This window comes from Argiope bruennichi, chromosome 3, assembly GCF_947563725.1.
Source record: "Argiope bruennichi chromosome 3, qqArgBrue1.1, whole genome shotgun sequence".
In the NCBI taxonomy this organism is placed as follows: domain Eukaryota; kingdom Metazoa; phylum Arthropoda; class Arachnida; order Araneae; family Araneidae; genus Argiope; species Argiope bruennichi.
This window is the reverse complement of record NC_079153.1, coordinates 120,957,101-120,981,141: the sequence shown is the minus strand read 5'-3', so window position 1 is coordinate 120,981,141 and position 24,041 is coordinate 120,957,101. Positions and strand designations below refer to the sequence as shown.

Here is a 24,041-nt window from a genome sequence, read left to right as displayed (position 1 = left end):
TGAATGAAATTGATTAAATTTCTTGAGGGATTGATTTCTTAAAATCCAATCTCTAAAATTTTTTTAATTTTCTTGAAATTTGTGAATTTAATATAAAACTTAATATAGTACAACATATATCATTCTTTCAGTATCAACATATATCAGTACCAAAGCTTTCATTATTTCGATTTCACTCGCATTTTAATAAAGAAAATATATAAAAAAAATTCAAAATTAGCATAAAAATCTTACTTTTCTTTTGGTTAGATATTAGTTGTTGCTAAACATTAATTTTAGCAGGAAATACAATTTTTCTGTTAGCAAGACACTCGCGAAATATGTACCAACCATTTTATGTTATAAAAGTACTGATGTCGTGCATTTTTCTCGATATTTTAAGCTTATATTTAGATTACTGTCGAGTTAAAAAATACCAGAAGTGTTTATATATATATAAAATGTAGAACCTTATTTTTTTGTTATAAACATTAACTTGACAAGAATCAAGACTAAAGAAATTAAAGCATATTGTCAACTCAATTAAGTATAAAAATGTTGACTTTGAATAAATAGTAAAATAACAGATAAAACACTGAAAATGAGTGTAGCTTTATTGCAATATTGACGTATATACGTTAAATATCTATGTACTACAGTCAAATAAGTAATATTAACAATTTATATATATGATTAGGTAAAAGACTGTACACATTTTCAACATTCAACTGAGTACTTTTAAAATAATTTGTATGTGGAATTTTGACAGATTGTCAATGCTATTATAATCGAAATTTGCTCTTTTTTGTTCTAATTAATCGATTTGCAATTCTTTTTTTTATTCGTCTTCAAAATATGACCCAGCATATCATAAAAATTTCAAAATTCTTTCAATAAGGTTAATTTTGGCTGATTGATTCTCCCTAATTCTTTCTTTAATTTTCTGATGCTGCAACACTTATCCTCACTTACAAATAAGCTCATTCCACAAGCATTTGCTTAAAAATAATTTTTCCACAATCCTGAAATGTCCTCAGTGAATACATTGCAAAATGCACCTACCCATATCAAAAGAATTATCTAAAAATAAAAACTGGAGAATTATGAATATGTCATGACAATTGGACCAGCCAATTCCATACGCAGGTCGCTAGAATCTATCTGTATTGGCACAAATAATTTAACACAAATATAAGTACAGGATATACACTACATGTGCGCTAGAAATTGTTATAGTAAACATTAAGAGGTCGCATTTAGCGGATGCAGTCAAATCTCGGTTTACGAAAATTCTTCATGGACATAAAGCATCTGAGTTGATGATGCATGTCTGATCATAATAAGATAAATAAAACTGCATAATCATTCAGTGAATTTGAAACAGAGTCGAGATTGTCAAAAATATTCAATACAATTTTATTTCCTCCCTCCTTTCTACCCGCATAGTTCTATGCACAAGTGCTGTGAAAACTAAAAAAAAGATAGATATGCATGAAAACTTTATTAACTTTTATTTTATTTTTGTGTGTACATGTATGACACATTTAATGGATTTTCAGTGATTTTCTTTTAGAAAATGATGTGCAGTGTACAGTTGTAAAGGAACAGATTAATCCATTTTTCATGAATTCCTATGGGAAAGATAGTTTCGGACTATCAGGAATGAATTCAGTTCGAGAACCGAGGTTTGACTGCATTTGAGAGATAAAAAAACAGTCTAGAAATTTGGTTTCGGTGCAGGATGTCATAAGCTCGTAGCTATAAAGCTTTCTACAATATACTATACAAGAAAAAGATATATATCCAACAAGAATTACACCTAACAGCTTTTCTTTGTTCAATTACTAAATGAAAAACATCCAAATCCAATAAATGATTTCTTCAATTGGGACCACTATATCAATGACCTTACGAAAAAAAAGGGGAGGGGGGGGGGAGTATGCTAATAGATAATATACAGAACATTTATGAAATGAAAACATTATGATTCATTCATTTAAATCATGAATCATTTACAATGATCAGTGCAGATTTGTATAATTTTAAGAACACATTTTACTTTAAGTAATAAAGTACAATAGGCTTCAGAGCCTTTTACTGAAAAACTACAAAAATAAATTTTACGAAAATGAAGATTACACATTATACATCAAAAGAAATAGTTAAAATAATGTATTAATATTAAGCAGAACTCCGGAAACTCAATTCAGTATAAACTTGGAAAGTAATGAATTGCAGAAAACGACTCTGTTCATCCACAAATGCATGTTAAATACAAACCCTGCTTCTAATTGAGAAGAATACGATGAGAAACAACTCCAGGTCAATTACCCAAAGCAGCCTGTCGTAGTACTGCACTTTATATTTCTTAGTGGGAATTCTATTTCCTTCCATTTTGCTTTTTATTTTGTTTTTGTTATTATTTTCCTATTGAATGAAAAATATAAATGTTATTTTTTAGAACATATTTTCATCTTCTCTCGTGCAACAGCCAACTAATAAGATTGAAGATTAATGTACAATTTCTTACCAAGTACGTGAAAATCATGCCAATCATCCAAAAATTGGTTAAAAATGGCCATCTGATTGATTACCAGAAATACCAACAAAAGGCTTTCAGGTCGCAATTAAATTGTCATGATTGCATTTGGCAAGAAATTGCCACAAAATAATTCAACTTTGGCGACCGTACATTAAATTTCAACGTAGCCCAAAAGCCAACATTGTAACTTCTCATCAATATTATCTTTCAATTAATGTTTACAGAATAGATTCTGTTTCAAGAAGAGAAAGTTAAAGAAACGCCCTTTCTAAATTCATCATAACTTCTAAATTAGCGTTTTCCCATCTCATTTTGCACAATATCGAAACACTGAATCTGTGGCGTTCTTCGGTAAATATTTTATATATAAATATATATAGAGAGAATTTTGTTGTTGAAACTTGCTTTAATAATCCTCGAATTTGTTGCCATAATGGTAACATAAGGTATTAAGAGGAGTAACAGTCTTATGCACAATATTGTTTAGTTTGTCAGCCCTTTTGCTAGTGATTGAGTTGTAGATCCTTGGCGATATGAATGGGTATATTAAAGTAAATTTCAATACCTCTTTTTTTTTTTTTTGATGAAATAATGTAGATAATTTTTTACGCTTAAGAAACATTCAAAGACGCTAATTCTGTAGCATTCAGTAACCTTGCCATTTAACCATTTGCTAAAATTCAAAACTAAATTTTAAAAATATACTTGTTGATACATACCTATTCATTTGCTTTAGAAAGGTAATTTAATATTATAAGATTTAATAAACAGCAGGCCTATTATTAAAAGATCAACTAAAATCAATTTATATATATTTTTGCTCATAATATTTAACTTGTTTTTTTTTTTTTCAAGCTCATTTAAGTGATACATTTAAACAAATAACAAAAATTAATAAATGAACTCTGGAGGTAGGAAATTTCAGTTTGTCTTTGAAAAAAAAAATATTAAGTCAAGGAGAAAAGTAGGTCAGTATAAATATCTAAAAACAATAACAAAACATTTTGAAGCTGATATCTCATATCACACTCGAAATAATAGAAATAATCAAACTTTTGGTTGACTTAATTAAAGCAACTTATAAAAAAGAAAAACAGACGAAACAAGGCAATTAAAATATATTAGAGTAAGGATTACTAATCCCATTTAAACTGCCAAATGATATACTACTTGAGCAGTTTAAAATTGATATCTGCACCTTGAACGTCAATGCAATCGGGGAACACACATTACAAATGTGTAAAAATATTTCCATAGAATTTTAATAACAGCCCAATACTGCATCAACACACTACAATATTGAAGCCACTTACTAATGAATAGAAAATTCACGAAAACAAATTCTTAAGTGAGTTTAAAGGAAAAAAATCTCCCGTAGAATGTATTGAAAAGACTAAAATCTTTGTCCAAGTTCTTCAAGACAAGAGCATATTCACAGCACCAAATTGAGCATGTTCGTTTCCACCGACATACTTCTCACCACAGGGGAGCTTTATTTTCATGTTTCTTGGGAGGTGGAGGAGGAGGATGTTTTTTTGAGTTCACGGCGGTCACTTTGGTGTCACGCGACTGTGATGACGATCGGGAGGATTTACTTTTCTCCATGTGAGTCGGCAATGGTGGGGGTGAAGACGGTGACCTTTGAAGAAGGCGTGACGGTTCAACGGAAGGCAAGCAATTCGGATCCCTAAACCCCAAAATTTGATGAGAACTAGGAGCACTATCATTCGACAGTTGTTGGGCTACCTTCCACTTTTTGACCATCACCTTTTGCAAATTGCGCAAGAAAGATTCTGGTGGATATTCATCTGTATCGCAGGGAGCAGCCGAAGCTGAGGCAGACCTCCTTTGAGGTGCTGTAAACGCTGAAGACAGCTTAGTGTTCTCACTCCTTTTTGGAGGGGATGGTTTGAACTGAGATCTAGATTTCCTATCCGACGCTGTTGGCTTGGAGGGTCCGGTTGGCGACACCACAGTGTGGATCTGGAGTTTGCCATTAGCGACACATGGCGCGCTGGTTCGTCTACTCCGAGATAAAGCTGGAGACTTAGAATCATCACAGCAAGAAGTCCTGTTGGAACGTGTGCATGGTGGTGATGCGGGAGTCTGGACATCACTCCAACTATAAGCGTTTTCATCACAGGGATTTGATTCGGATAACGCTAGATTGAAGTCCCTAGATGGTTTTGGTTTAATTACTATGAGTTTGTTTTTGTGTTCAGATAGTCTAGGAGGTGTGGCATGAGCGTCACTTTCAGACTGCCGGCGTCTGATTCCCTTCCTCGGTTTGGGGGGCACAGCTGGAGAAGCCCTGACAGAATTTTTACAGTTTTTCTCCGGAGTGGAATGGTCTTTCTGCAAAGATGGCGGTGGCGGAAGGTTGGTGATATTCGAGTCATTTAACCACTTGAGGTCTTCTTCTGAAGTGTCCTGCATTGGCGGGGGAGGTAGAGATTCCAGGTCAAGTGTCCCGTTCCTGAAGGCTTCAGGAGGAGGTGGAGGAAGAGTGTCGAAGTTCATACATTCAGTCATGTGGGTGATCTCCGGTGGCGGAGGAGGAAGTGGTAAATCGTCTCGAAGAAGAGTCGAATTTGATGTGTCCTTGGAAAGAGAAGACAAATTAAGCACAATTCGATTGAAAAGTGCAAGCTAAGACTTTATCGGAATATATCTACTTGATAGCAAGCTTTCATAAATTTCATGCATTTCTTTTCACCATAATTTCAAAAAAATTTATATCGTGAGGCCATTCGTGCAACATAGAATTTTCACATTAATACAGAATTATGCATTCGAAAGATTGAGAATGCACCCGTCATTTAATGTAAATTTTTAAAAGATTAGTGACAGATAAATATTTCAAATGCGCACATGCATCTCCGCATATCGATATTTTTTATGCACTCTTCATGCCAACTTAATCTCGGTTTGCTTAAGCTTTCTTTAAACAACAGCAATCCAATTATTATTTTATATATCATGCAGCACACTCATTATACAATTAGAAGCATCGCAAGCATGGAAAAAAAAATCGGCCGTCGAACAATATATATTTGAAAACCGTATAAAAATGTTGTTTAAAAATGCTCATTTCATACGTTATTTAGCATGATGTAACTCATTTCAAGTATGGAGTTTGTCACATCTTGATGCTGATTCTTTTTATTACTTAATTTCTTAATTTTTATGCCAAACATAGAATGTTAATCCCTTTCTTATCTGTAATACTTCAGCCTTAATATAACAATTTACTAATAACTTTTGCATATTTACAGATATTTTAAATGACTCAATTATAAATGGAATGGAAAAATTAAAAACCAACGATAGCAATGCTTATGCAATTAAAAACGAGGCACGATCTATAAAACAACACAACACACATGCTTGCATGCATTCACACTGAAAACGAAACAATTAATTTCGTACTAGGTAGGCATTTTGCTTGGGCGATCTCCTGGACAAACTGCCAAGTGATATCCTGTCGTCCGTTTTGGACCTCCTCAAGCTGAAACGGCCACAAGTGGATCTCCCAAGGCTCCCATTGAGACTGCCATTGCAGCTTCCGCCGCTCCCGTTGCTCATGCAGTCCAGATGAGGTCCATCTTCGCCGGACTGCTTCGCTAGGTTTCGGGTGGTGCTGGTCAGGGGGATTTTCGGAGTCATGGTTGGTTTTCTTTTAATGGTGCCTGCACAGCAAACCACAATATAAGAGTGCTTCAAAAAAAATTACCAGCTTCTTTTGACCATGTGCAGTGCTCAAGATACAGAATACAAAGGTAAACGGTGCAAAATAATTTAAGTGCATGTCTGATTATGGAATGTAATTGATAACATGAAAGGAAAAAAGTAGAGATAATTGAAAATAGAAAATACAAAGCACAAAATTAATTTCATCATTTTAAAAATTCATTTCAAAAACAAATTATATGAATCCTATTTAAAAAAATAAAGAGTTCCAAGTTCACTTAAAAGTTATTTTTTGAAATATAGTAATTTTTATTTCTCCAAAAAAATATTAGTAATGTTTAAATAAATAAAATAACCAAATATGATGACTTTTCAAAACTGATTAAAATTTCACTCATTATATAAGATAACATGAGAAAATTGGAAATGATCTTTGCATAAAATGCAACATTGATTCATAATAATGATACATTATATACAAAGAAGGGTATACAAAAATAAGAATTGGTATTTTATAAGTCTCACCTAGAACCATCAAATTTGTCACAAATAATATTTTGGATAGAAAACTTTGTATTTCAAAATAATTTTTTGTTGGCATTTTAATTAAAAATTAAATGAGAATTGGCATTTTTCCTTAATGACTTCAGAAAATATAACTAAAAATTTTTTTCACAATATTAAAATTTAAAATCGTTTTAATGGTACTGATTTATTTCTACACAGTGCTTTTCTAAATTTCAGCATCTTTTCAAAAACATTTTACATAATTTTCAACAATAAATTTCATCATTGCCAAGATATTCAAACCATTTTTGTTGTTTCATCAAATTTTAATCGAATTATTTTTTTAGTTGTTTAAAGATAAAAAAGAAATCATATTAAGTATGTGCTCGATTTGAATGAGGAATTCATGTGCACAATACACAGTACATATTAATATTAAAACAGCAAGACTTTATATATCTCACAGTTTAATACTTAAAAATACTTTGTGGAATTAGCAATGAACAGTTTGTGAACAACTGGTTTAAACATGGCTATTTATATTTTTGGTGAACTTGTAGATACGGAAGTTGCGAGAGGAAAATAAAGCCATGCATCTTATTCTTGCTTAATATTTAAAAAACAAAAATGCTATTTTTTCATGTAATAAGAGTACACTGAGATAAAATAGAAAAAGACATAAAAATGCCAATGTACTTTCAATTTTCAGAAATAAGCATTTCAAATACTAATTAAATTATTACTTGTAGCTCTAAATCTATGATTCTTTTCAAATTAATCCTTAATTTATAAAATTTTTGAATAAAATAAGGCATACAAATGAATCATTTGGAAAATCTAACATAAATATGCATATTAGTTTCAATGCGTAAGTGAGAATTTTTGTCTTTTATTCTTTTCAATTCAGCAACCAAATTATGATAGAAATCACAATACTGATTTCTACTATTTCACGCAAAAATTACGAAGACAGTTTAGCTAAAACTTAACTTTATTTTTTTTTAAAAAGTTCAATTCCATAAAAAGTTACAAAACATTTAAAAGATTCACAAACCCGTAACCACTGAAAATATATCACAAATGTGCTATAAATGCTGATAAAAGCTTGCATAGAGTGACAGTTCAACTAACCCATTGGGAAGTCAGTATCAAAAACTAAATGATCTGTTGTTGGCGTGCCACTGCTAGACCGTTCAGATGGACAACCACTGCTGCTACTGGTATTGGATTTGCTGGACTTGATAGAATCTTGTCGGCTGATAACTCTCAGTTTGTGCAATTTCTCCAGAGTAGTGGGAGGTTCGTCATCAATCTGGTCTAGATCTAGAGGCTGGTTAGATGGTCCAGATTTGAAGTTGGAACAACTCTCAGAGTTGGTGTTGGCATGCTTTGCCATGGATTGTATGGAGAAGCTTCGAGCATTTGCCAAACTTTCTAAATCCTCCTCTGCTATGTCTCGTAAAAGATTGTCATAATTATCTTTCAGCTGAGATCCATACTGCAAAACATGAGTTAGGAATAGTTTTATACAATATATATATATATATATATATATATATATATATATATATATATATATATATATATATATATATATATATATATATATTTAAAATAAACTAATAATCAAAGAGTGCATAGTAGTTGTTAAAAAAATCACAAACACCTGTCAGTAAAATACACACTAATAAAAAAAAATTAAAATATTTTTTGTTACTGCATTTATAAATAAGCTTTAAATCTTAAAATTAAACTACATGTAAATTAAAAAAAAAAGAAAGAAAGAAACTTGTTTTAGAAACCTAAGTTATACATATCATATAAGCAAAATAATTGGCAGATTTCAACTTAAATATTTAGAATTTATCTCTATTATGCATTGAGAAAGTAGCTCAATGCAATTCATAAAATATTTCATTATCATCCATATATTCATTTGAAATTTAATTTTGCATTCTGAAAAGTTTACACTTCCAACTGTTTAAAAACTTTGATTAGTAATACTAATACAGCTTACTTAGTAACAACCGAGACCTTAATATAGAACTTGAAGAGAAGAAAAGAACAATGCAAGAAATTTAAGTAAATTTAAAATGGAACATACTGAGAAAATTTTAAGCAAAATTTATAAAATGGGGGTATTTATGAAGATACTAAATCAGAATTATTTTAGAAAATACTATAAAAAGGCTCACTTTTGCTAAACGAATTCCCATCATCCACTGCTTCAAAGATTTTTCATCTTCAGCACATAAATACTTTATGTATTTCGAAGATTTCGTTTGAATTTGAGGATGCTGTAAAAAGATATTTTACATATTATAATATAAAGAATTATATAACATAGTTAAATGTTTTGAATGAAATGGATAAAATTATTTTTCATTGCGTCAATTTTTTTACGAATGTAATCTAAAGAATATCAAAGAGATGTGGGATAAATTTACCTTTATAGCAAATCCGAAGTCTGTTGGTGCTTTATATTTCTTTTTCCAGCCAAATCCAAGATATACATTGTTCATATCAAACGTTGTCAAACAAAGCAGATCTTTCGATAGCTTTAGGAAAGTCATAAAATAAATTACAACGCTATTATGCTTTTGTATAAATAGATATAATATGTAAAAAACATTAAAAAATGAAAACCTTTCATTAAAATAACTATTTAAAAAAACCTAGCTTGTACAAAAATAAACTAAAAATACTGCCTGTACTGTTCAAATATTTTATAAATTCAATGATATTTGTTATCACATATATTATAAACTTATAATTTTATCTAGCATTTCAAATAATGAAGGCTAGTTAAAATTGGAAGATACATTTTAAAATCACACATATTAATAGTTGGAAACAGTTGCTTATTACTTTTGACTTTACAGAAACTTTCGTTAAAACTGCAAATTAAAAATGGGAATATTACATAGAATAATATTCTGTATCTTGTGCAGTCTGATCAACGAACAATAAAAAAAAATTCTTTTAAACTTGCGAAAATAAAACAATTTATAATTGCAAAAAAATTACATAAATGTTGAAAATGTAAATTAAGAAGCATTGTACAAAAGAAATTTTAAATTAGAATAAGTTACAACGATCAAAACATAAAAATATGAATTACTTTTTTGTAGAATGTCTCTAATGTGCCGACAAAAATAAATATATACAAATTAAAAGACAGAACATATATATTTATTGTTAAGTATTTAAATAATATATTGAGCAAAAGAGAAAAAATATACATAGCTTGATGGCATTTTATAGAACAGAAATTTCTTAGAAATTTATCCATCGAATAAATAGGCTTCATCGGAATAGATCAAAACATCCCACCATTAATTCTGGTAACTTTCCATTTCACAACAAAATCCTGTCATAATTTATCAACTTTTACTGATGAATATTAGTACTACAAAATAGTGCCAATATTTGAGTTTGGCGATGATTGGCTCTAAGCTTATCGAAAAGCACCTTTTTTTTTTTTTTACTATATAAGTAAAAAAACATAGAATTGCCAATAAATAAAAATGAATTTGTCAAACAATTACCTTTGATTTTCCTTTTGGACAATAATATAAGCCAGAAGCTCGCAAAACAAAAAAGTGTTTCTTCCAGGCCTTTTTTCCATCACTTTTCAGATAAAGAGACCCTTCAACTTCAGACACACCGACATTAGATGAAAAGAATTCCTAGAAAAACAGAACTCTAATAAGATTCGGAACCAAAAATATCACAGCAGAAACCAAATGACATTGCATTATATCAGAACTTACTTCTAATAAATTATTTTTAGCATCATCATCTAATTCAGCGTGCTTCTCAGAAGACGAACCACCAAGCAGATAGTTCTGTAACAAAGAAAGTATAACTAAAAGTTAAAACTTAAAAAGTTCACAATGATAAATTAAAAAAAAAAATTCACCTTACATGTACAATGCTAAATAAATCAATATTAGCAAATTTATCCATTTATTTAAAAGTATTATTGTAATAAAAAATTGAATAATACATTTAATGTTTAGTCAAATGTATTTATAAATTTGGAATAAGTAATTACTTTTTGAATTTAAAGAGAAAATAAATATTAATTCGCGTAATAACTCAATTATTATATAAAAATAATAATCACTAAATAGTATAATTTATTTCATTAATCTATTAAAGTCAAATGATAGAGAACATTAATTATTAAATCGATGTAGTAAAAATAACATGTAAAATAGGTTTAAAATATAATTGATTTTGTAAAAAAAAAAAAAAAAAAAAAAAAGTTGAGTTTTTGACAGAGAAAATATTTTAAAACCTAAACGCAGAAAAGAAAGTTTTTACATATTTTTTAATCAACAGAGATATACATGCGTGGATGCAATGAATTTATAACATTTGTGAAGCTTTTGTATACTAGTTGAGCGTCGATAAAAATTAGGATTTGCTAATTTGAAAAGTAAGAATGCCTGAAATATACTTTTCCTGCTATTCTAGCGTTATTGCTACAAAAACAGTTTCTCAGAGTTCAGATCATGTTGGAAGTAGGTTTTCCCTGCATTACAACACCACAGAAAAATTGGAAAACATTATATATATATAATTCGCGACAGCATAAGAAAATTATCAGATGTGCAACAGTTTAACTATTGTGCAGCTCACGTAAATTTGAGGCGAATGAACACTTTCCTGCACTTCAGTCTAGCATTGAATCAAGAATTAGGCACAAATATATATATATTTTTAAATTATATACAGCTACTATATAAAACGATTCGTATTAATACTACATGAAAAGAACTCAAACGCAGCAGTTTTTAAATTATCTTTTTGTTTCAAATAAGTTATTTTCTAATTTAATATGTTCTCATTTTCGTTTCTGCCGGTACTTTCATAAATAATTTTATATAATATAAAAACAAAAGATTTATCAACAAACTTCTGTTCAGAATTCACTATTTGTCAAAAACATTTCTGGATAAAAACTTTTTAGATGAATCTTTTTTAACAATATTACTAAATATATTATTTACTTAACTAAAAAAATTGATTCCCTTATTCATACACAATGAAGCTGTCATCATCAAGCAGTATTAATGAGAATGACATCAGCCAGAATCTATCTATTTTAAGTTAAACAAAACATAAAAATGAAAAACATAAAAACCTGTGGATTTATGAAGAGATCGTATTTCTCTTCTCTCTCCAAGAAAAACAGGCGATTGCACGAATCTCTCGTCCACAAAAGTAGATTTTCCACGACATGCTCGTGATCTTCATACACGCGCTCTGTAATTAAAGAATAAAGATAATAAATAATGGAAACATGCTTAGCATTTTAAAAAAATAAACGATACAGAGATTTCAAAACATTCTTTGCAATAAGAAACTTTTGAAACTTTCTTTCAAATGTTTCAAAGCAGTGATACAAAAACAATGTATATAGTGGCGTGTTGTGGTTTTCTAAGGAACTGCCCGGTTTTAAATGCACTATTTTTAGTCTTCACAAACACAGATACACTACAAAATTCACAAACACTTATTACTACAGACACACATACATAATTAGGTTAAAGAACAATATGGTGGAGGGATTCCACAGTTTCCAGCCGAAAGCATTCAGTGTTAGGGGTCGGCACCTCAGGGTGCAGGTCTGCCGTTCAACTGGTTGTCTTCTGCAAAATGCCACAAGAGTACGTTCTCTCTCAAGGGGAAAAAGAGGTGCTACATGTATAATATTACTCACCAATGTATAATTCAGGAATGTGTTCTACAAGAGCCCACTTGGGATCCATTGTCACATGGTTCTTCTCAGCCAGAAGTTTGCATACATGCCCAACGGTCATACGCTCGTCGATGAGCAAGCTCTTGGCACTGTTGTCGGCACTGAATGCTTTGATAAACAACTGCAAAAGGAAAAAATTTCAAGTAAGAATGGGCAAATATGGCCATATTTTCGTATTCTTAAAATGAACAAAATAGAATTAAAATTTTTGAATCAAGAATGAAAAAAAAATAATAAAAATGGAGCGAGATATTTTACCTTCTTAATGCTTGCTTCTTTCATTTTCTCTAAAGCAATTTTTATTTTTTCTGCTTTTAAACGAGCAGCTTGTTCAACCTGCAAAAAATACAAATTTCGAAATGTTTATGATTTTTTTTCTTTTTTCCGATACCATTCAATTTTTAAGTGAAAGGTTTTTTTAGTGTTCTCCAAATATATTTTTGTAATAAAGTGAATATATTATAATACTGTTGATTGAATAAATGTTTCTTCAATTTTTGAAAGTAGATTCTTAAATGCCACAAAAAAATTACATAAAATCCACTGCAATGTTCTAATTAGAAAGAGGAAAAAATAAATAAATAATCACGCAAAATGTTGTGACAGATTTATTTTCATTTTTTAACTTCAAAAAGTCGCAAGTCATTATGCAGAAATGTAATTCAAAATATATAATACTTATATATTTTGAATAAACAACTTATATACAAGTTACTTATCCCCCTTGAATTAAACTCCAATTCAAACCAAGGAAGATAGCGGGGAGAGAGGGGTGCAGTAGCTTCTGCAGGTAAGGACCCCTAAGTATCCGAGGGCAGAAGTCTGACTTTAGCTCATATTAAGATGACACTTCCCCACTCGCTTGCTCAACCCCTTTTTACAGAGGAGGACTCTTTCACACACCTCATAGTTAGAACACAGGGTAGAGAACAACCATGCCCAAACAGGACTCGAACTCGGGACGTCCAGACCAAGGGGAAGATGCGCTACCCCTAGACCAGGACGCCGGCAAATATAATATAAATGAATAATAAAATGTGCTTCATACCTGGGTAGGCGAAGAGGCCAGAGACATGCAACTGCTCTGGGAGGACATACTCCTGGAGGAGTGTCCCTCTCCTCTGACTCCCCCGGATGAAGCAGAAGATTCGGAAGAGAGCATTGAAACGTTGTCCGAGAAAGCAGAATCATTATCCGGACTCTCAGTGCGAAGACTCAGTTCGCTCTTTTGCGAGCGGAGGAATTCTTCGGAGTACATGTCCACCTAAATCAATAGAAAAAAAACATTAGGAAATGTATATTTATGCATGTACAGACATAAAAAAATACACAACAAAGCTTAAAATCGCTAGAAATGGGGAAAGAGACAATAGATGCTCCTGGCATACATCTTAGGAGACGCCATAGAGACAAAACATTAATGTATTTACATCCATTTTTTAAAAGTAAATGTGCTAGGGGATCTAAAAAAATAATATCGTTCCCCAACAATGACAACAAAGTGTAGCAACCAGGATAAAGAGGGGTGGGGGGTGGGGGATATAGATAGATGTCAGGGCGCCAGTCTTCGGGGGAATCAGAGCATTAGAAGTGCCACGACATTTTCTTAAAAGCGGCATTTGTATATATATGTCACTTTTTATAAAAAAATGTGAAGAAGGGTCGAAAAAATAATGCCATGCCACCGGACATTGCTAACGCTTGTAAAACCAATGATGGTGATTAGTGGCGAAAAAATAATTTTATCCCAAGCGCTATTTATTTCCATTACGCCATTGACTAATACTAGTTATGCCATTGATGAAAGTTGAATTATGAAAATATCACATCATTCCTCAGACAGCACTAACTCTCGCTAGATTACTACAACATACTGGCGTAGTAGTTTCATTTATAAAATATGAACATGGTCCCAAATTTTGAATGCACATGTAAGCGCATTAAAAATGTCGAAAAAGACATCCAAGCGTTACTAAGCTAATTAAAAACTATTCAGGACTAAAACGAAATTTGAGTTTGTTATCGATATTTCAATGCTTTCTTCGCTCAGTACCGTTATTTTAATATTTCATTTACTAAGCTTCGAAAAGAAATTGCAATTAATACTTTCATGATGAGCGAAACAATATGCGCAGCGATGCCATCGTATCGAAAACAATGGGTTTCAATCTCAATTCTCCGACTAAGCGTTTGGATTAATGTGGAAATCTAATTTAATACGAAGTAACTTCATAATGTTTGAGGTGAAAGTTTAGAACCTAACACGCTAATTCTTGTATACCTCGTTAGCACAAATTAATTTCCAGTGGCCATTGAGTCATTTCAAAAGTGCACGTTACTTCAGTAAGTCTAATATTTATAAATAGCCAGTGAAATTTATTAGACAAAATTTCCAGTCGTCAGCCTTTATGAATTTATTCTGATGTTTTAAGAAATGTATCAAGTGATCAAGTTTTAAAATCTAAATAATGAATAAAATGATTTTTTTTTCAAATACATTCATCATTTGACGTTTGTCCATGAAATTTACTAATAATAAAGCATTATAATAGAAAAAAATCTTATAGGGAATTAATAATCACAGTTTATTTAACTAATTATATTTTATATAATTATACTCATATGCTTACAATTAATTTTTATAAAAAATTCTTATGGATATCAAAAATGTATAAAAATTTTAAGACTAATTTTTATTTTCAATATAAATAAAAATTATAGATATATAACAGATATATTTTTTAATGTTGTTGATACCCAATGTGTGGCATTTATTTTCGAAAAGAGTTTATAATTCGCAAGATCAGCAGCTGAAAATTCAGTCAAATAATTCCAATTCATTTCTTGTGATGGAAACCATAATGACTTACTTGAAGTCCTCCAATCTCGAATTTTGGTCTAGATCCACTCCCGCCGGAATTCGATCGATTATGTCCAGAACTGAGTTTCGGTTCTAGCTGACTTTTAGAAGAATTCTGATTGGGAACGTTTCCACCGGATGGTCTGGAATTCATCCACGCATTCCCCAATGCTTGGTTGGCCGACTGGCTTTTGGGCATGATCTCGCGATCCAATTTGTCCTCTAGAGCGCAAAGCTCTCCTAAAATAGCGTCGAGTTCTATATCTTGACTATCTGCAAAAAATAAATTTAAAAAAAATTTTAAAAAAATGGTCTACATAAAATGGCAACATAATCGTAGTTATTTTTCATAAAGTCCTATTTGATATAACACAATTTTACTAATAAAAATTTATAAAAATCAATATAGATCTTACAAAAAATGTTGCCAAAGTTAACTAACTAGAAATCATCGATGATTCAAATACTTTTGTTAGTTTTTGAATTTTATACTGACATAATGTTGAAATAATTATAATATATAAAATTATATCTTTTATTATTGGAATTTATTTTTTGTTAATTCGAAATCAATATAAAAATTTTTTAATTTATTTAATAAAAGTTAAATAAATCTATACCTTAAAACCTAAGTAACAGTATATGGGATTAATTTTTTAAAAAATTCTTAATTAACTGCAGAAAATTAAAGTAAAAAATGTATTAAATTATATAATGATTATTTATTAATTAAGCATTGTTATAAAATTGATAAATATTAAAATAAATCTTAATTCCCATTTTAAGTTTTAAAAGATGTCATTTTTCTTTTGATGTACTCATTTTCTTATTAATTTTTTAATCGAAATCTGTATCGATAAATCGAGTTTTCATTGTGGTCCTGTCAATTTCATATTAGCTGAGTTCTATAGTATCATCATAGCAAACTTAAATAGAAAAATCTAGCGCATGAAACAACGCAGCATAATGAATATTATATATGCTAATTGGAAGAATATATTATTGTATCTCCAGTTTATCTAAACTTGTGACAGTTTTCAGTTGTGGTAGCATTAATGATTGTCAAATTAATTATTGAGTCCCGGATGCAGGGATGCTCCATATTCGCCAATTCTTGGTTAAATTATCATCATAAATTAATACTATAAAAAAATATCTGCTAAAATTAGTAAACACTTTCATACATTTCTAAAATAAATTTCATCATCCAAAAATTTAAAAAGAATTGTATAGAGTACTATGCTTTTTGTGGCACTTTTTAAAACAAGGCCTGTTTTTTGATTAATACATGAAGTTCATAAAAAAATACTTAAATATACTTAATTTTTTAATTCGTCAAATTGCAATATAATAGTTACTGCACATTGTTGTGTAGTATATCTTGGAAGTGCAACACATTTTTTAAGATTATAAATGCCTTGAATAAAACATTTCCCAGTTGTAGTAGCATTTCAGGTAAAAATGATCTCTTATAAGTAACAATTATGGCATAGTTGTTTCACTTTACATAAATTAATTTCAACAAAAACATTTAATTTATGTTACGCATCTCAACATAAATTAAAGACCATTTTTTTAAAAAATGATTAGTTTAAAATAAACTCCGAATACTAATAAATGTTAAAATGTATAAAATGTATAAAATAAGCTCACCTTCCATGTTGGCCATAGAAAATCTGTAAGTATCCATTCTAGGTGTAGGTATTGTTAATTTACTGGGTAACTTAGAAACTGGAATGCTTTCCAAGCCCTGCAAAAAAATATAAAAAATGCAATTGTACTAAGAGATTTCAAATAGAACACATCTCATGTGAACCAACACAAAGCGAAATTAAAAATTATAGAAAAATAATTCATACGTCAGGGTATATTATTTTGCTCAAATAATAGTTTTAAAACTTTCAAATACTAACTCTTTAAGCTTCTCTTAAAAGAAAAAGAAAAAGAAGAAGAATACTTTGTATTCGAGCATGACTAAGATATATTTCATATTGAATAATATTCAGCATATATTTCAAAAAAATTTTAATAAATACAACACGAATCAAACATTTTTTTTAAAAAAAATTTCATTTATGCACTTTGATCAAATTTGAAAAATGAAGGTAAAAAAAAAATTCTTCATACTTTCTTCTTTGAATAATCTTTGAGAAATATTTTAAACTTATTTATCATATTCAACTACGCTTTAAGAATAGGACTTTGGGAACACATTTTCAGAACTTAGTTCAGAAGAAAGAAATAAATTTTTGAACTGAGAATGGTTTTGAGTTCTAAGAATCATGATCGATGAAGAACAGCAGAAACTTTCCCCAAGTCTTGTCATGAGAACTATTGCAATGTGTAATCATCTTACAAAGAATCTACCTAAAATGCAATGCCATATTTTCCAAAATTAATAATAGTATTATAAGTAGTCTGTTACTAGCAAATTGAGCTTTATATAATTTTGTACAACGAACTCTGCACAATTAGGTAAAGTTTTCCATAATAAGCTCCAAAGCTTTGAAAGGATGGTTGTTTCCGATTGCATAGCGGCGCCCATTTAAATATACCAAAATAAATTAAATAAATGTTTTATTCAATCTAATATAATTGCAATGAATCACAATTATGTGGAAAAATGAGAAATGAGATGCTAGATGGGAAAAAACTTTCTTAGCATGGAAAAGGAGGTTTTATAAACTTTCAATGAAATTCAATGATTGGGAAACTGCCGGTAAATGGATTTCGGAAGCTTTTCTCTTTCTTACATATTTTTTTTTCTTTCCCTCCTTTTCACCATCTCTATCTAAAATCCATTTTTCGAGAAAGAGCATTACACGCGGATTCCCAGATACTTCCTGTCGGATCCATTTGAGTTTTCCTACTTTTCAGTATTGATCTCAAGAAAAGAAAAACTTAAAATAAGACAGTAGTCGAAGAGAGGATTTCGCAAGAAAGAAAAAGCTTTCGGTGGCATGTTCATAGATATGAGACTTTCCCATCCCCCCTACTTTGCAGTTTTTCCTGCAGTCAACGGTTTTTTTTCTTTCTCTCCCCCCCCAAAAAAAAACTGCAATAAGATCAAACACCATTGCAGGAAAAAAAATAATAGAAAAGAAGAAAAGCTTACGGGTGTTCTAATAATTCAAAACAAGACTTGGTGGTAATTGAAAAAGTAATTGCCAACAGAAAAACGAGGGGAAGATAAATGATATAGAACAATACCGGGAAAGGTAATTCCGAATTTAAAAAAAAATGGTGAATACACCTAATGGAAACAAATAAGGAAAGGCACTTGAATCAAATCGAATTAAATTCTGCAAGTAAGCTTTGAAAAAAAAAAAAAGACAGGATGGATATCAAAAAAAGATTTCATTCACAATACCGAGTAAATAAGATTACGACAACAAAAGAAGAATCAAAATTAAGCATTTTCGAATCTACAAAGATTGTAAAATTTATGGTGCCTCTCACTCACCATTAAAGGCGGTGCATGTTTATTTATTTTTCAATTTTAATTGTTAAAAATACCTACAAAATTATAAAAAGATGTGGAAAATAATTCGGTGAAATATAAATTAAGACAATGATACACACACACACACATATACATACACACACACACACACACACACACACACACACACACATATATATATATATATATATATATATATTGGAGCAATGAACAAGTCCTTGTCAAATAGAATTATTTTTCTAAGTGCAAAGGGTTAAAACTGATTCATCATTTATAACATTATGAAGTTGAATGTATAATATGTCGTAATCACAGCTACAATTTTAGCAACTACTTTAAAGTCGATAACATTTATAATAAAATAGATGCATTTAATCATTAATTGTTAATCATAGCTGTATTCTTAAAAATTATCCTGAATACAAATCAATTCGATTTAGATCTTTGTCGCATATGGATAGAAAAATCAATTATATCAATTTAAATTTCAAAAAATATTCCAGCTAATAAACTTTTTTTTTATGAATCCCAAAAGACATTTAAATTAGGAGAGAAAGTAAATAATAATTTCATTAAAAGAAACACAAACATTTTTATCCGATTTTAATCTGAGATGAAAACAATATCTAATCCGTAAGAAAATATATGCCCCTGCAATTGTATAGACAGAACATAGATGATAAAGTTATCCAATAATATAATGTACTTATTGGATAATTTTGTATTTATTGTATGTAAAGTTCTTATGAAACAAGCAAAGTAGATGTCACAGATTAAAGCTCATAAAGAAAAATTTTTCGTTCCGGTATTTCAACATAAGATTTTACAATGAACCTTTTTATCGAAAATATGTTTCCTTAAAATCTGATATAAAATTGCACTGTTTTCACTTTTAAATTGCACATGCACTGCTTTCTTTTATGATGTTAATTTTTTTTAATAATAACTCTATAATTTGGGGGGGGGAAACTGTATTGATTATCAAGATTAAAATGGCATTTATTTAGAAATTAAAAAAAACATTTAAATTGAGAAAATAAATAATATTTTTAATAAAATATATACAAATATTTTATCAGATTTTAATTTGAGAGGAAAACATTATCTAAGCCGTAAGAAAATAATTTTTCTGCAATTGTATAAAAAGAAAAAGGAAGATAAAGTTATCCAATAATATAATGTACTTATTGGATAACTCTGTATTTATTGTATGTAAAGATTCTTCTGGAACAAGCAAAGTACATCTCACAAATTAAAACTCGTAAGGAAAAATGTTTTGTTCCGGTATTTCAACACAACATTTTACAACGAACCTTTGACCGAAAATATTCTTCAAAATCTGCTACAAAATTTTCAAAATAGATTGCTTACTTGCACGATGTAAATTTTTTTTTATTAATAATTTCATATTTTTGAGAGGAAAAACTGTACTGGTTATCAAGATTGGAATAGTATGTTTTCAGAAATTAAAAAACATTGACGAAGGGCATGGTAGGAATTTATCAATTTTTTGATCATTTAAAATGACATGTTAACTCTATATTTTATCAGATGTAGCAAAATAAAAACTCAATAAAAAAACACCTATGTCTAAAAAAAATGTTGTTGGTACTATTAGATTCTTTTTAATGTATATATCTAGGAGAAAATTAGATGATCAAATGAGGAAAAAATTTAATTGCATTACGTGCCAAGGAAGCCAAGAAGAAAGTTTTCCCACCAAACAACTAAGCAAAACTAAATTTTCGGAAGGCTTATTACTTTTTTTTTTTTTTTTTTTTGCTTTTTCCTTCTCTGGGCAAGTTTTAAATCCTGGAGAAAATGAGGTGAGGCGAACTGCAGATCCCGACCCAAATCTCCTATTGATTGCTTCAAGAGAATGTAGGTCAAACTCAAATAAGCCCCCCATTCAAACACTTTAAAAGGGATGGAGCCGATCTTTGAAAATGACGCAAACTATCTGCATCGCTCACCGGGCAAAGAGCATCGAAACGACAAGGGGTCTAAGGTTCGGGAATAATCTAATTATTTTTACTCCACAGAAGAATTTTTTTTTTTTCCAAAGTCGTGTTTGAAGTCCTACAAGAAGGTTCACTGGTTGACGGATTTTACGTAGCACGAACTATTCTGGCTATATAAGCAGATTTTCCAATTCAGTACATTTTAACCAGGTTTCTTGAACTTCTTACATTTGCATACTCTGAGGAATAGATATATATAAAGGTATTCTTGTAAAAGAAAGAACAGACGTGGAATTCTTTAAAAAGACTTTATTTTCGTCGTCATTAGGGAAAGAAACTTTTAGGACGCGTTTTAAAACTTCTTTGTTAGAAACATGACGAAGTATCGACGTAGTCCAAATAGGAATGTCGAAAGAGAGAGAGAGACAGAGAAAAAAAAAGACTTAGAAAGCAATCAGGATTTATATAACTTCAGGAGAGAATTTTGATGAAGCAGCATTTCCGGGCGCTTTAGACTTAATATGGAAAAATAAGAACCCTCAGAACTTCGAGTGATATACATTCAAGTTCCATTTTTTTTTTTACTCAAGATTTGTTTCTCAAGCCTAAATATACATTTACATATAAAACTAATATTCAAAAAAATGGTGGACAGTGAAATATACTTTTATGTCTATTTAATTACTTTAATTATAATGAATTGGAGGAATGTCAAAGTATCCAGGATCCTACTATTGCACTAGAAAATAAAGACAGCTCTATTCGGAAAGTAAAGCAATTATACTAGATAGCCCTTTTTGGAAGTGAGGTCCCAGAATTTAAAAAAGCCATGATTTAAATTGTACGATGGCAAGATTTATGTGCTAGGTGTTGCAATATTTATTAAAGTTCATAATCTATCGAAAAGAAAAGTAGTGAGTTTTCATCATAATATTATATATGATAATGCATTTCATACTAAGAATTATGAATTTTAATTCAAAAAATATTATATGTCGATTATTATGGGAACCTGAATGGTAATGAGTTAATCTCAATAAATAATTAGTTTCAAAAAAATTTCGGAAAATACAAATGACATTCTTTTTTCTTTTCTGATTAGCAACATAACTGTGGAATAATAAAGGAGAAAAATATTCGATAATTTATTTTATTGAAATAATTACATATTTTTATCATTGAATATAATGGCATTTTAAAGTTAAATGTAGTGAAAGTTATGTTTTACAGCTAAATGAGGACTATCTTGAGATGAGGGCAGATGACAAGAAAGGCATATGTTCCACTCCCTTTAAATTTTCCTTTATATCATGTTTTAAAAACATAGATAAATATACATACAATAGAATATATATACAATTTATATACATAAGATATGCATACGAATTCGAGACAGCACCATGGAATCCATACAAGAAAAGAGGAGGAGCCAGTTCTTGAAATATTATAACAACAGAAAGTAGAAAATGGCAGTTATGTATGAATTTCGAAATGCGAAGAGATATATGAAAAATAATTCCAATACTGAATATATACTTGTCTTTTAACAAAAAGTATTCAAAGAACGCCTATAAATAAATCAGAAATAAACACTGCATTATAGTATTTACACACAGAAAGGAAAAAACCACATTCTTCAACAATATGCCTTGTTGTGTATTTTTAAACAAATTCTTCGGAAAGGTGCACTAAACGAATAGTGTTAACATTTTCTTCAAAACCAAAGGTGCAGTGACGCTGATCTCATTCTTCAAACCGAGATGTAGAAAAAGAAAGTAATTTTTTTCCGGGTCTTCAAAAATATACTTCTTCAAGTAATACTTCATAAAATGACAAATTCTCGGAGTACTTCATCGACACGGTTTTTCGTTTTTTTTTTTTTTTTTTTTTTTTTTAGATTTTTTTTTTTTGTCTTTTTTTAATAAATCCTAGAATGAAGAGGAAAAAATTGGGCAGGGTGGCTTTGAAGTGTCTCTCGGGATTTTGGAATCCGCCCACGTCAACGCCGCTCGGCGATGACAGTGACACTCGGTACTAAATCAATGGGTTACAAACAGCGCCAAAGCCACGACAAAGAGACTCGTAAATATGTCATCGCAGAGAAGGAGCTCGCATAAAGATGCCAAGCTACCGGGAAGTGCGATGCGAAAAAAGCGAAATTCTTCGGGGAGGTAAGAATCCTTCTCTCTCTCACGACAGCCGGAACACTGAAAAATCACAAGACTAAACGCCGGATAAAGAACCTCATCTGCTTGCCTTCAGTGGAAGAGATCTAAAAAGTCAGTCTCTCTCACTCTCTCTGTCTCTTATCAGTTTCATGAATACAAAAGTGAAAAGATTTTAGATTTCCCCCTTAAGATATACAAACACATCTTCTTATTGCTTCGTGTATTTGAGCATGAGTGAAATAGTTGTTTCTTCACTATGGAGTTTTGTTTTTTTTAATCTAGGGATTCAGTAAAGCATATTCCATAACATTTGTTTGGTATATGATGTGAGCAATGACATTTTAAATGAAATCTTACACAGAAGAATATTTCTTTTTTATACCCTATCGATTTCACTTTAGTTGCCCAATTAACTATTTATTCCTTGTCCAAAACCAGGTCTAATTTGAAAAGAAAAAAAAAACATTAATCTCAATTTAATTCTAAATATATGAATCATAATAAAATTAACTGGCTGTTCTAATATTGCTTATAAAATATAATAACTAGATATATCAGTGATGCGTTATTTTTGATTATGAATGTCCATTCATTTTACCATAGGCAATAATTCCATTAATTTTTATTACTTCAGTTCTTTCTATGATTTTTTTCTCTTATAAAATTGCCAAACTTTTTCTATTCTGGAAACCAATTTAATTATGAAACTAGAAAACAAAACGAAATCTGGCAATATAATTTCCATTTTCGATTAAGTATGCGCAACTGTTAAGTTTCGCAAGTTAAGTGATGCAATCAACTATCTTAAACGAGTTTTTCTTTTTTAAATTTGACTGACAATTTTAGTAAAATCCTTTTTTCCTTTTTTTTCCCCCTTCAATTTAGCAAGAAAGGGGCTTACTGGATAACTAAAGGGGACAAAAAAAAAAACCCGTTTTTTTATGAAATACATATTGATAATCCAATTTGTATTCTATTTCCTAAAGAGCAAATATAAATTTTCATCAATCTTATTTAACAATTATTAAATATCGATATAGCTTTTAAGTACAACACTCTTCAATAAAGTAATTTATGCCTTAACTTTGATTTCAGTACTGA

General features: G+C 30.1%; 1 protein-coding gene across 2 annotated transcripts in view; it reads right to left on the bottom strand.

Annotated features, from left to right (window-relative positions):
* Positions 1-577: 577 nt before the first annotated feature.
* Positions 578-24,041, bottom strand: part of LOC129963026 (abnormal cell migration protein 10-like) — a 191,814-nt gene continuing 168,350 nt past the window's right edge. For both annotated transcript variants that reach the window (XM_056077031.1, XM_056077032.1), the window contains 13 exons: positions 17,002-17,098; positions 15,359-15,621; positions 13,537-13,752; positions 12,747-12,824; positions 12,450-12,609; positions 11,871-11,992; positions 10,492-10,566; positions 10,267-10,407; positions 9,166-9,276; positions 8,914-9,015; positions 7,850-8,216; positions 5,951-6,210; positions 578-5,122 (listed from right to left, as the gene is read on the bottom strand). In XM_056077031.1, coding sequence (XP_055933006.1) covers positions 3,998-5,122; positions 5,951-6,210; positions 7,850-8,216; positions 8,914-9,015; positions 9,166-9,276; positions 10,267-10,407; positions 10,492-10,566; positions 11,871-11,992; positions 12,450-12,609; positions 12,747-12,824; positions 13,537-13,752; positions 15,359-15,621; positions 17,002-17,098 — 3,117 coding nt within the window. In that variant the 3' untranslated portion in view covers positions 578-3,997. The remainder of the gene's footprint in view (positions 5,123-5,950; positions 6,211-7,849; positions 8,217-8,913; positions 9,016-9,165; positions 9,277-10,266; positions 10,408-10,491; positions 10,567-11,870; positions 11,993-12,449; positions 12,610-12,746; positions 12,825-13,536; positions 13,753-15,358; positions 15,622-17,001; positions 17,099-24,041) is intronic.